This window comes from Neovison vison, chromosome 12, assembly GCF_020171115.1.
Source record: "Neovison vison isolate M4711 chromosome 12, ASM_NN_V1, whole genome shotgun sequence".
Classification (NCBI taxonomy): Eukaryota; Metazoa; Chordata; class Mammalia; order Carnivora; family Mustelidae; genus Neogale; species Neogale vison.
Genome location: NC_058102.1, coordinates 120,818,026 through 120,832,748, shown reverse-complemented (window position 1 = coordinate 120,832,748; position 14,723 = coordinate 120,818,026). Strand labels below are relative to the sequence as shown.

At 43.9% G+C, this 14,723-nt stretch overlaps 1 protein-coding gene across 8 annotated transcripts in view; it reads left to right on the top strand.

The window, feature by feature from the left end:
* BEND7 (BEN domain containing 7) overlaps positions 1-8,555 on the top strand; it is a 79,258-nt gene extending 70,703 nt beyond the window's left edge. For 4 of the 8 annotated variants that reach the window (XM_044227056.1, XM_044227061.1, XM_044227063.1 and 1 more), the window contains one exon: positions 3,397-8,555. In XM_044227056.1, the coding sequence (XP_044082991.1) occupies positions 3,397-3,548 (152 nt within the window). In that variant the 3' untranslated portion in view covers positions 3,549-8,555. The remainder of the gene's footprint in view (positions 1-3,396) is intronic. The other 4 variants (XM_044227058.1, XM_044227057.1, XM_044227062.1 and 1 more) reach the window with 4 other exon arrangements.
* Positions 8,556-14,723: the final 6,168 nt, after the last annotated feature.

Here is a 14,723-nt window from a genome sequence, read left to right as displayed (position 1 = left end):
TCCTCCACGTTCCTGCTTCTGTTTCCCACTAATCCTGGCATCTGTATTAGTAATTCACGAGGACACACACATTGCACAGATGCGCGCCTGCTTGTGCAGAATGGGGTCCAAAGTGTGGACCGCTCCCCCACCCTTCCCTTCCTGCCGGAGCCTCTCACAGGCTCAGACGGTGTCTGCCCCTTCCCTCGTCATCCCTGTATTGGCCTGAGGGCATCTTCACATCTGACCACTGGGTTTAGGCGATCTGCCTAGCTGTTTGTGGTGGACACCTTGGCATACCTCTGCCTTCTCGGCAGGTCCCTTCTGCATCTGAGAAGGGGGGTGAACCCAGGCTGGGCGAACCCAGCCCTGACCTACAGGCCAGACTAGACCAAGGCACAGCACATCAGCGGTGACCTGCCAAATAGCTTTTCCCTTCTAGTTTCATCAAATATTGTTACACTTCATTCTTCTCAAGCGGCACCAAAGTGGGACCCTTGCCTGGATTTCCTGAGGCTGATAGCAACTGAGCGTCCTAGATCGATGTTGGTCCCGCCATGTTCTTTTGTCTTGATTATTCTCTGTCCAAATGATCATACGAAGAGTGTCCCATAGATGTTCCACATCCTCAACCTCATTTACCATATTTGGTGCAGTTCCTGGGATTAGGCACAGACTCCCAACTGGGCGAGCTCATTGGCTTGCTGCTGAAGGAAGCCCACCCTGCCTCCAGGAAAGAGAAGTGCCCCACACAGATCTGAAAGGTGGTTCTGCAGGACCGAGTAGAAATTCATTGAGGGGGGCACCTGGGTGGCTCAGTGGGTTAAGCCTTTGCCTTCAGCTCAGGTCATGATCTCAGGGTCCTGGGATCGAGCCCCACATCAGGCTCTTTGCTCAGCAGGGAGCCTGCTTCCCCTCTCTGCCTGCTTCTCTGCCTACTTGTGATTTCTTTCTCTGTCAAAGAAAGAAAGAAAGAAAGAAAGGAAAAAAAATTCATTGGGGGCTCTCCTCCCATGTAATAATTTCCTCTTGTAACTGGAATGATTCCTTTCTCAGTGTAGATTTTTAATCATTTTCATTAGGTTATTTCCTCTGAGCTTGCAACCACAGTTTTTTATTTGTGTTAGATCTAAGAGCAAAGCTGTCACTGCTATTAAATTTTTATTGAACTTGCTCAATCTTTTCTAAATTTCACAACTTGACTGTCACCTGAGAAGAAAGACTATGAGTTTGTTGGTACAGACAGATGTTATAATTAAATTTAAGGAACACAGCCGTGCTCTTCAGCTGTGTCACTTGGCCCTGTTCGTGTAGCCAGCAGACACTAATTTGCATACAATAATTTGTATATTTTTCAGATGTATACATTTTGTTTTTACAAGAGCACAGGACTGCCTAGGCCTGGTTTTTAAAAAGTAAGGATGGTTAAAATTACAAAGGGTGGGGTTTTGTTATAACTAAAGAAAAAGTAATTAGACATGTAGAGAAAGTAACTAAAATATAAAATGAACTAGAAGTTGAAGATTTTCAAAATTAGCTCACAGTGATGCAGGCAGTATATGTCTGGACTGTTAACGGTAAAGAGATTAAGAGCCCAGGCATGAACCTGACTCACAGCCTTGGCCACTTACTAGCTACAGCCCTTCCGTCTCTCTCTCTCTTTTTTCAAGTTTATTATTATCATCATCATTATTATTATTTTTAGTAATCTCTGTACCCAGCGGGGGCTCAAACCCATGACCCTGAGATCAAGAGCTACACACTCTTCTAACTGAGCCAGCCAGCTGTCCTGTATTACCTTAGTCTCTTAACCTCTAGTAGTTTCCATTGTCAAAACAGGCATATTAACTGAGCTCCCTTGTAGGATTTTCTAAGAGTTAAATGACATGACGTATGTCAAGTGCTCAGTAAATGGTAAACATTTAATAAACGGTGGTGGCTCTTGTTGCTATTATTGGTATTATTACTGAAAATCTTTTTTAAATCCTAGGCAGTGAAAGGACTACCATGTAGTTCATCTCCCTAATCAAATTCACTCAAGCCAATTAGAAGAAAATGGTGTCTTCTCAATATAAAGATATTGTATGTTCATCATTTCATAAATATTTACAACGGTTTTAAAAACCCAAAGAACAAAATTTTAAATGCCTATAGGCCTCTCCTCCAGAAGGAGACACTGTTAACATTTTAGTATGTCCTGTATTTTGTCTATAAGCTTATTTAAAGATTTTTAATCTTCTCATTTATCCTCACACCTCAATCGAATGTTTTATGTTACTAAATAGTCCCCTACAGCACCATTTTAGAGAAGAACAGAAACTCTTCTCCAGCCCAGCCTGGCCTTGACTGCTGTGTCCTCTGGGTGTTTTCTCTGTGGTGGATTCAGCCGGTGGGCACACAATGGGTCTTTCACTGAGGCCAGTCAGGGTGTAGCGATCTGAGGACAAGGTGTGAGAACATGAACTGGAGGGGAATGTTCCCGGCCATATCTGCCCCCCTGATTGGGTTTAAAGCCACAGCAATAAAAACAGGAGCACAGTATTACTTTTGCTGCCCCCCCCCACTCAACATTCCAACGCGATGGCAAATGGTAGCCCCCACATGACTGGCCTCACACGCCCCCGTGAGAGGGAGCCAGCCCGGGGATGCAGGGAGCAAATGACCCTGACTAAATGTCTTGACCTGTTCCCAGCAAGTCCCGGAGCCCGATCACCCCATCAGTTATCGCGAGACATGGGAGCACTCTCTTTTTTGTACTTAGTGGAAGGTTCTCTGTGACTGAAGGAGATACCTTTGGAAAACTCTTAAGAAGATTAAAACATATCAGGCATGAGCAAAGGTTTGCATTTTAAAACACAGACGTGACAAATCTTTTGAAGAGACACTTATTCCTTCTGATTTTCTTTATGACTGAATTGATGCCAATTTTAGACAGGTCGCTCTGGGATCAGAGTTTCTAGTCATCTCCAAAGAAAGGCTCGTTTCCAGGATTTCCTAAGCCTCCCCCACCGGGATGGTTCTGGGGATGACATGGAAAATTCTACCACAGGGATTCACTGACTTCTATCCTTCCATGATCATATTTAAACAATTCCCCCCAGATACTGGGTGGATATTTAAGCCTTGGCAAACAAGGGAAAATGAACTGAAATCATCAGTGATTGACAGAATAAGGTTCATAAGATACCAGAAAGAAATTCAATGCAGGAGAAAAGATGTTATATCATTATCTTAAAAAATACTTTACTTAACTACTGGTACTAAAATATGTAATGTGAACCAACTGAAGCTGAAAGAGGGGGGGAGAAAGTTGAAACTATTATGCATTATTGGAGTTTTTAAATTGTATTACTGCATTCAGGAAAATGAATGTGCTCCCTGAAACTAATGAGATTTGTGTTTTATGTTTGTAACCAGCAGAGGTAGCTGACGGTGATGAAAGACTGGACAGCATTTCCCTACCACCAACAGGTAAAACACATTTACATTTTCATCACCCGCTGGAAAATGCAGCACACGAAAATATTTGCATTGAAAATGTTTGTAACGTCACAGACGCAGATGCTTGAGGCAACGGCTTCTGGCCCAGACCCTAGTGATCAGAGGTTCTCAGTGCCCTGAGTTCAGAGATATATTTACCCTGAGTCTGAAAAGCTCCCGTTTTTCTCACACTGTCTCACATTCTCGAGAGCCTCAGAACAGCAAGTCCTAAGAACTTAGAGTCATAACATCGTGCTTCCCCAAACCTGTGGGCATTAAGAGGACTTTTACGTGACACGATATTGCTTTCTAGAACAAGGATCACCCGTGTCCATTCTGTCCTCGTCCACCTCCCCCAAAAGGGGTTTTGAGAGGCAGTAGTGGCTCATCATGAAACAGGCACCCAGTGAATAGTGTGAGTGCATGAACAGGCCAGTCCCTCCAGCCCGGCTGCCAATTCCTGGTCCTAGAAGCAGATCAGCCTGATAGAACATTCCAGGCAGCATTTGCTGCAGCGGGAAGCCACAGACATCATTCTGACTTCATAGTATTTGACTCCCACCCCGGCCTCTTGCCTCTCTGTTCGCTTATCCCTGAGAGCCCGAGGGACGGGCCCTGATCCCTGAGCCACGTGACTGCTTACTCCCTGACTCTTTATTGGCCTCCCAGCAAAGTCAACCTGACCATTTTCTGCCCATAAAACCCAGACACCCCAAAAAGCCCAACTCCAGATATAAGGTGGTAAGTTTTAAGTAAAGTCTAGCAAATATAAGTGGAGGAGCTAGTCTTCGTAGGAGCCCTGCTGGGTCGTGTGTTCCCTGGGAGCACCTGTCCTGAGGAGGCAAGGTGAGCAGAGCTCCCAGCTCCGGGACAGACCCGGGTCAGGGCCGTGAGAAAGCCGGGCCGTGTAAAGGTCATCCAGCTCGCTCGGTTACCCCGTGGCTAAGGAACAGATGGACGGGCACATAAATGAACTGTGGCCCCTCGTGCAAAAAAGCTCTGCTTACATCAAGCCCTTACCGTGTGCAGCCGTCATACGAAAGGAAATCTAAGACTGCTTGTTTGGCTACATTTCCACATTTATGAATTAAGATAACTGAAATGCATGATCTCTACTGTTCCTTCCCATCGTGTCCTTGTCCATCAGTACAGCTCGTATGAGCCTTGTTCTGATCACACCCAGCCCGCTCCCAGTAGACACAGGAAGTATTACCGCCAGGCATGAAACCGTGCATGGAGGCAGGAGGCAGTCCGGAGGAATCCCCACTGCCCCAGTTGTGCCAGTCCAGCCTTCCTCCCCGTCCCCCCCAACCCCTTCACTCCCAGAGCCCACAGTGCTGCCCTTCCCCATGATCTTCCTGACACTGTGGGCGGGCTTTGTGATTATTAGCAGTACTGCTATTATTATTTGAAAGCCATTCCCCTTGAAATAATACCTTTGCATTTTCCTGTCTGAAGATGGAGGCAGAGAGATGTTTCAGATGAGGAAATTGAACCCGGGATGGTAGAAACACCTCACGGAACTGAAAAGAATTTCAAGGAATCTGAGAAAGAAGGAACGTTAGATATCATCTAGTCCCCTCCCTTCTTTTTATCCAGTCCTTTTATTTTACAGGTAAAAAAGCCTGAGGCCCAGAAACACTAAATGACTCTGTCAAGGTCTCCCAGCTGGTTGGTGGCCCGGCCGGACCCCGGCCTCTCGACTTCCAGCCCTTACACCGCGTAGCTTTCTTATATCTAAGCCAAAGCCAGCTTTTCTCTGCATGTTTCCTAAAGATCTTAAGAGTCACTGGATGTGCTAATCCCTTTAGGATTCCATTCCACTGTCTGTCTTCACAGTTAGAATGTCTGTTGTAAGCCTACCTGAAGTCCTCTGCTGTTTAAACTCACTGGAGTTCTTTCTCGAACCTTGCCCAAGGTGGTGAGGTCCTGACGGACACAGAGGACTAGGCCAGGTCTTTCACTAGTCTCTTGACGTTTGCTACAGGTTATTGAGCAGCATGATAAATAATACCGTTTATCAATTTAGAAAAGGGGAAACGAAGTCACGGATTGGTGCTCAAATGTCACAGTATTGGAAACAGATCATCTTGGTTAGACTAGTGTGTCTCCATCGCCTCAGCCCTGTTAGGTTCTGGGAACAAATGCCCGCCCTCGGGGAAGCCTGGTCCCATGTGAGGCAAGCAGGGGGGCGGGGTGGGCAGTGCGCTCTGAGAACCCCGAGAAATCACCCAGGACTGGGGAACAGGCTGTGTTGGGGAGAAAAAAAAACTACAGAGAAAGTAAAATCAAAACAGTGCTTTCTAAAATTGACAAAGAAGGCTTCTTAATTTGAAAGAGGAGAGAGCAGAGCTCACCTGGGCCTAGCAATTTTTGTCAAAAATGGGCCATCTTTTACATACTTCTAAACACTTAACAGAAGTAAAAGAAGAAAATTTAAATTAGTTTTACCACTCAGAGACAGCCATTAATGGGTATTTTCCCCCCAGACTTTTTTTATTTACACATCGGACACGCAACTACATAAAATTTTTGTTTCCTGAGAGTTTTTCTCCCTTTTTTTTTTTTAACCTAACAAACATTGTCCACTTTTCACAAATCTTCGTACACATTATTTTAATAGCTGCATCATGTTCTCTCTTACAGGTAAACCCTATTTTATTTAGCCCTATTCTTATCCCGGACACTATGTGGACATGCTCTAATAGTGACACAGTGTCATAGACTTTCCTGTAAAAATAATCAGTACAAATCTCCAGGGGCTAAAATTGCTCCCAACTAAAGCCTTGGCTGAAAAATCAGTGATTTAAATGTGAAGCCGATACTTCACCAGTGAGGTTCTCCAGCCGCCCAGCCTCCTTGCCTCTTGCCCAGTCATTGAAAAGTGTGTGACTCCCCTTTAGAGGAGCGGTCCCCCTTCATTGTCTTGTCTCTGTTGTAGGTCATATATTTGACACCAGGAGAGAAAACACGGAAGACACAGAGCCAGATTTCACTGCCTAGACTTTCCTTTTAGTGACACTGTTCATTAGCACACGTAACTGTTCCGTTGAATTCCTTCAAAGATCCACGTAGCATTTCAGGTTCCTGCAAAGTGTGGGCGTTCTGTGAAGTTTTCCCGTCATATCTGAATAGTTGTCATATACTTTGTCGTGTGTGATAATCAAGCCTCCAATTTGGTGTTAAGATTTTTAGAAATCATTTTGAGAGTTAACTCATTCCTTTCAAAAGTTTGGCGTCAGACCAGGGAGTTCATTGTTCATTAAAAAGCAACAGTTCTCTCTCATTTTTTCTTTTTTTCATACGCTCAATGTGAATATATAGAGTTTTGAAGTGTATTTTAATGTACACTGCTTAGATGCAGAATAAAGGAAAACAGCTCTTTCCAGCCCTGGGGAGCAGTTGGGAAGGCCAACATTAATTAGGCCTTCAGCGGCTTCGAAGATGAAAAAGTTGTTTTGGGGGACAGGAGAGCTCTGACCCAGTAGATGAAATCATTTGTGACATCATTTCCTCCAAAGATAGCCATTTGTTACTGAGTAAGTGCAAATGATCTAGGAACTCCAAGGAAAGAAAGACATATCACAAAGATTGTATCAACACAGTGACAAAATAGAAGGAGAGAAACTCAAAGTAACCAGTGACCCACATGATACCTGACAACTGTTTTCACAGAGGATTTTAAACTGCGGGGTCCAGGGTTTTAGACAACCAGCCACAAAGGGACTTAATATTATATACTTTATTTGGCTCTAAGGACGCTCGCCCTCTGCTTCCTATGAAACCAACATATGAAAATAAGGGTTTACACTAAAGAGATATCTTGCCATGTGGGTATTTGTTTTACAGAAATATTTACCTCCACATTCCCTTCTCCAAAAAGATGGTGAATTTAAAAATACTGTTTTACTTAGAAACATTGCACGTAGATCTCATTCACTGTATAATTAAATTACCATAAAGTCTTTGGCACTTGACCCAAAGGCCAAAAATCGGCCAGAAAGAAATTGGGTCTGTAGCCGGGCCGAGCCAGAGGGGGAGAGAATGGCTGTCATTTCCCTAACACTTGTTTTATGAGTCACAGAGCATTAGAGCTCCAAGTTCTTGTAGAGCTGCCCTGTCCAGGGGACATGTGCCGTAACACGCCAAGCTGCTCCCCCTGCTCGGGGGCGATGCGGAGTGCCACCAAAGACCAGCTCATCAGCCAAAGATGAGAGCTAGGAGGCGTCGCTGAAATGTGACAAAGCTGGTCACAGGCGTGGCTTGCAGAATCCACCTCCCTGCTGGAGAGCTCCATCTCTTATCCGTGCGTCTTTTGTCTTATTTCTGAAGTTACAAGAAAGGTTCAGAGAAACGGTTTCCGTCACGTCCTGTAGTTATTAGCCTTTTACATTTCTAGGCCAGTTAGGAATCCCTTCCCTGAAACTGGTCCCACTGGTCATCAAGCGGCCTGATGAAGTTCTGCATTCAGGGCTTTTGTTTTTCCACAACGTGTGTTTTAAAATTTGTCTTTTGCCCCTCAGCAGGAGATATTTCTCAAGGGAATTGAAAAGATTAATTAGTGACCTTTCAACTCTATTACAGTGAGATGAGTGTGTTGCTAATAAAGGTAGAAACATTTACCTTACCACTGTGGGATCGTCACAAACCTTTGAAAGCACTTCCTTCCAAGACTGGGTGACAGCTTGGATTTTTCAGTACTTGAGGGGGGGGACTGCTCAACTCACAAGTATGTGCAATGCAGCCACAAATTGGAAATACATATCACAAAACTGCAGCAGTAAAATCATATTTTGTACATTAAAATTGTGTTTACTTACTGTGACTACTGTTCAGACTTTATTCAGAAATCCTTTTTATAGGCTTTCTTAGTAAAAAAAAAAAATTCCATTATCTATGGATGATGTCTCAATCTTCTGTATATATGTTTTATTAATATGTAAATATTTAGATTTTTTAAAATTACTATGTTCTTTAAAAAGAATTTCAACACAAGGCTAGTTGTGAAATGGTGAATAACATTGTGTTGTGATATCAATTCCCAAGATGCTCTTTATGTCCGTTCCAGAAGAATACAATAAATTACTTTAATTGAACATGCCTGTTTCGTGCCTGTGTGCCAGTCCTCCTGTGCTTATGAAGAGGAGTCAGGGCTAATCATTAATTAAAAGGTATTTATTAATACTCGGGTGATCTTACACAGAGGGTTACATCTCCTTAGGAGGCTGATTTTTAAAAAATAAATAAATAAACTAGATTGCCACCAGAAAGATTGTCTTCAAACACAGAAAATCGCAGGCTCTGCCTGGCAGTCCCCGTGAATGGCTGAAGTCGGTCCCCCTTGTACCACTGGAGCATTAAGTACGGATAGGCTTGAAGCCTAATTTTAAATGAATTAGGTAGCTTTATAATCTTCACTTAAAAGGTTAAGCCCTGCTTCTATGGAAACAACACATCAGAAGGACAAATCAGTCTTCTTTAATGCAAAGTGGCTGGTCCAACATAATCGCTTTCTTCTCCTCTCTGAACACAGGAGGGCGCTGCCTCTCATGGCCCCCACCCCACCCCAATGCTCCCCAGCCTGGAGCGTACCCAGGCTGGTCTGTCCATTCTCTCCTGGCCTCTCTTCGGGGTCTGGTTCTGGGGCCCTACTTGGGAGGGCTCTGAGCTCTTCTGCAGCTGCCACAGAAGAAAGCAGCTGGATGGAGGGCGAGAAGGCAGCAGGGCAAGGTGCTTGCAAGAACAGGAACACCCGAACTCCAGCCGCCCGCAGACTCTCACATCCCCATGCCTCCTAGAAGCTGGGAGCCTGACACCAGCCGGCCCCAACTGCCACGATGCAATGGCCCAAGGCCCTAGGATGCCCTCGCTCCCACAGATTTGTCACCCAACGGACAGCCCTAAAGGGCTCTCCAGGGCAGTGTGAGGGGTCCAGGTGCACCATGGGAGGTGTCACCAGGAAGGGGACCATGTCCCATCCCCACAGACAGAAAGCTCACAGACTTCCTTTGTCACCTCCCTTTCCATAGGCCTGGCCTCACAGCATGATTGGGAGCAGTCGCTGGCTCGTTCCCCAGGGGCACCTCGAGCCCAGCTCAGCCGTTCACTAAACACCCACTGTGGGCAAGTGCTGCATTGGCTCGGTCCAGCAGGGACACTTGGAAGCAAGAGACAGAGCAGTGAGGGCCAAGACTGGGGAGGTCGGCCCCAGACCAAATAGGCCAGGCCGTGCAGACCATCCCAAGAAACTGGGAAGACACAGGGCAGGGGTGGGAGGTAGCGAGGGCCCCTGAGGCACCCTAAGAGCTCTTGATCAGATTCATAGAACTTATTGATCTGTCTGGTTGAAATATGGTACATTGGGCACAGGCGAGCCTCAAGTAGGGAGTCCCATTAAGAAGCTGCTGGAATAGCTAGCGTTAGATCGAGCTGCCATGAGGACACAGCCCTGAACGCCCAAGCAGGAGAGATCCAACAGGACTAGCTTGGGGTAGAAAGGGGAGTGCAGCTCTAGGGAGGGGCTCTGGTTGGAGAACCTCAGGGTCCTTTGTCCTCCTTAAGGTAGGGAACACGGAGAGGCGCCATTGGGAGAAGAATGACAGGTGCGTTAGGGTGTGGAGGTGACTCCATTCATTCATTCAACATGTGTGTGTTGAACATATAGAATGTGCCTGGTGCTGTTCTAGAGGCCAGGAGAACAGTGAGCCAAAGTCCTCGCCAGGACCATCATTTACAAAGTGTGAGCCCTGAGGAAACACCAGGATATAAGGTACAGTACGCTCCTGAACCAGAGAAGGCACTTGAACTTGGAGCTCAGCCCCAAACTAGAGGCAATCAAGATTCGCAGCACCCTTCATGCAGCATGATTCGAGTCTCAACTACACATCAGCACAGAGCGAGTCCTAACCCGAGGCTCATAAGAAGCCTCCATCAGGTCACAGGCTCCGTCTGTCTTGTCACTTACCACTCTCTGACACTGCCTTGTTTAACAACATGATTGTTTATGGCCTGTTTTCCACCGGCATCTAAGCCTCATGAGGTCAGGGACCTTATCTGTAAGACTATGAAGGAAACGTTAGAAGCCCTGGTTCAGACATTTTCTGGATGTCCCTCTCCCCAAGAAGGGGTGGACTGTGACAGATGAGGGGTGTTGTATGCTGCCTTCTCCTTTCTTCTGTCCCCTAGTCTTCAATCCCATGCCCTTTCTCTGTCCCTTTATGGACACTCTTCATCAACAGAGCACAAGTGCCACACAAGACATGTAGGTGGGACCCATGAGAATTGGGGAACTCAAATGATTCAGAGCAACCCTTTGAATTTACACAAATCATCTCAGTCTGTACTTTGTAACCTCAACAGTAGGCAACAGATAATTCCCCCTAAAACTACACACACACACACACACACACACGAAATATGCATATGAAAAAGCCAAAGAACAGTCTGGAAACAAAGCCCAGATGGGATAACCTGAGTATGCTGTGCATTACACATGCTGATATTTCAAAAAGACTTGATACTTAAGGGCCTTTTTAATTGTGTGGGTTGGGTTTTTTTGTTTTTTTTGTTTTGTTTTGTTTTGTTTTTTGCCATTTTTATCTGTTAATGCTAAGAAATAGGGGGACATCTTAAACCTTAAATTTGAAACTAAGCTACCTAGATAATTCCTTTTAAAATACTTTCCCAAAATGCAGCTGATGGGAGCATGGGAAATGGAGGCGTTGGTCAGAAACTGGCTCTCTTGACTTTCAGGTGTTCACACTCTCCACCACGCCACCGTAACAGATTCAAAACGTGGAGGGCCCTCGATGTGAATACAGAGAGAAAAATCAATTTTACAAAGGAAATTGAGCGTCCTAAATTGGTTCAATGAAGTGGTGGACCAATTGCATATCCTGGTAGAAAAAACGACCTCCTGCTCTACTCTAGCAACGGGCAGAAAAAGAGAATACATTAGAATAGATGGCACTGACTCTGTATATTACTGAATTAAGCATCCTCCAAAAGTGATGTATTTCTAACCCCTGGAAACCAGAAGCAACTCAGCTAACAACCCCTATGCTAACCCCATCCCCCTCTTGTGAGGAATACTGTAACACTGTCCGGTTAGGGGAACTATTTCACAGTGTGAAGCATTGCTACCTCCTTCCACTCCTCTTGCCAATTCTCCCTGTAACAGACAGACCCACAACTGTGGACAGCCTTGACTCTCATCATGAAGATTCTCATGATGAGAAGACTCTCATCGTGAAGATTTGGTTTGTGTCCTGCACTGTTCAAGTATGTCTGTCCTACCCACCTCCATCGTGTTGGTATTCCTTGGGGAGGCAAGAACCACAGCTCATCTTTCCTGTACTTTGTCCTCATGGGACTGGCTCACCAGTCCTGGTGGGGTGGGTGTATTTCAGCATCAGGCTGAGTCCCGGACACAGGCTACCACCCGTGTGAAGCAAGAGGAGTCAAAATGCACCTCGATTATGCCCAAGCTAGCAAAATATACAGTTTTAGAAAGTGAACAAACTCTCAAAGACCAAGAAATGACTTTTGATTGGAAAGTACCCAGTGACTTTGGAGGTGGGAAGGAGAAGGCGGTGGAAGTTGACAAAATTAGTCTGAATTCATTGGACAGATTGAATGCAGGAGAAGAGCCAAGAAAATGCTTTAGGAACTGTGACAGAATCTTACTCCCCTCCCTTCATTCCCTCACTTAAACATATTATAAAACTACAGAAATTGAAGCTGTGGTTTTGGTATAAGAATAGATCGATAAAACAGAATGGGAATTTAAGGAAAACCTTACCTATAGAGACATTATAGCATATATTAAGGATATTGTAATGACAAAAGGCCTAAATATAAAGGGGGCTCAAACGAAATACAGATTTTTTTTCCCCTCTAACTCAGAATGGCCCAGAGTGGGTTGCGTGGTCCATACTGATGGTAGGTAGCTCTGTTCCATGAGGTCATCTCGAAACCCATTCATATCTTATTGTTCTCTCATCTCCTAGAAGAGGTCTACAACCATGTTGTCAAAGCTGGCTCACCAGCAGAAGTCTACGTTTGAGCTCATGCAAAGGTAGGGAAAAGTTACTGGAGGGGAACAATTTCCTTAGGAAAACTTGATTTGGGGGTTGCATAGATCACTTCTGCTACAACAAAGGAGGGGCTAAGAAATATATTTCTAGTTGGATGGCTATGTGTCCAGCCAGAATTTGCATTCTGTTACTATCAAGAGGAGTGGGAGAATGGATACTGGGGACAACGAGTTATTGGTTCCACAAATATCATTTTAAATGGCGGGAAAGGATAAATGATTTGATAAATAGCATTGAAGATAACCAGCTAGCCATTTGCAAGAACAAAATTAACTCAAAATGGATCATAGACCTAAATGTAAAAGCTAACACTATAAAACTTGAAGAAAACAGAGAGGTAAGTCTTCACACTCTTGGGGCAGGTCATGGTTTCTTAGATAGGACACCCAAAGCACAAGTGACAAAGAAAAATAGATGAACGGGACATCACAGAAATAAAACATTTCTGTGCTTCAAAGAAAGTCAAAAGACAACTCACAGAAGGGAAGAACAGATTTCCGAAGCATATATCTGATAAAGAATTTGTATCTAGGATATATAAAGAACTTTTACAACTAAAAAATAAAAAGATAACCCAATTTAAAAATGGGCAAGAGATTCCAACAGACTTCTCTCGAAAGATATCTAAATGGCCAATAAGCTGATAAGCACATGAAAAGATGCTCAACATTACAGTCATTAGGGAAATGCAAATCAATGCCGCCAGATACCACTTCACACCCACAAAGAAGGCTGGAATCAAATGACAGACAACAGTGTTGTACGAATGTGGAGAAATTGGAACCCTCAAACATTGCTGGTGGGAATGTAAAATGGTGCAGGCTCTTTGGAAAACAGATTGGCAATTCCTCTAAAAATTAACATAGACTCACCGTAAGACCTAGCAGTTACACTCCTAGGAATAGAACCAAGAGAACTGAAAACATGTACACAGAAGACTTCTACATGAACGTTCAGTCTACAGTATGTGAATTTTCTGTGTATGAATTCTATCACAATGAACAGGTCATAAAAACTACTGATAAAGTTAGACCCTCCTACCTTACCCTGTATGTGCCAATTGATTCCAGGTATTTCAAGGATTCAAGCAAAACAAATAATAAAAATACTAGGAAGTTTTAAATTCTTATTTCCATAAGCTTGAGGAGAGAAAGGATTTCCAAAACATGAAGAAATTATCAAGTAAAAATGAATTCATTAACTAAAAACACTTAAATCATACTTTCAAAATTTTACCAAAAAAGTTTAATTTTTTTTTTAAGATTTTATTCATCCATTTGAGAAAAAGAGAGAGAAAGAGAGAGAGCACACAAGTGGGGCAGGGAGGGACAAAGGGAGAGGGAGAAGCAGACTCCCCACTGAGCACAGAGCCAGAAGTGGGCTTGATCCCAGGACCCCAAGATCATGACCTGAACCCAAGTCAGACGCCCAGCCCACTGAACCACCCAGGGGCCCCTTAAAGATTTTATTTTTAAGTAATCTCTACACCCAGTGTGGGGCTCGAACTTACAACCCTAAGATCAAGAGTCACATGACTCATGGACTGAGCCAGCCAGGAGCACCAAAATTTCACAAGACTTAATAACAAATGACAAAATGAGAAAAATATTTGCAAACTAAATGGTTGTTAAAATTATACTTATTACACATCCAAATCATAAATCAAATGGCCAGTAAATACTAAAATGCTCAAATGAAACCAAGAAATACAAATTAATTTAGTACCAGGAAATATTTTGGTTATTCATTCAACTGGCAGAAGTTTAAAGAAAGGTTACACTAGTGTTTCTTGTAATGAAAGGCACTTAGATACGACCGATAGGCACGTTAATTAGTACAGTATTTCTGGGGGGTGGTTTGGCAACATAAATCAAATTTGTTCAAAACCTTTGACCCAGCAATTGTGCCCGAAGGAATTTTTCTGAAAGCGATAAAGATCTACCCAAAGATCAAGCCACAAAACCACAGCATGTTCATCACACATAGCTAAAGTAATAAAAGCAACCAACCAAGACAATTTACAATGACCAACCATAGCTTAAATTCCAATACCTCCTTAAAATGGGATACTATGCAGCCATTCTAAGTGGTGTACATAGAAATCCACAATCAGTTCATTGAAAAAAAGCAGGTCACAGAAAAATAAATACTGCAGGATCTTTTTTTTTT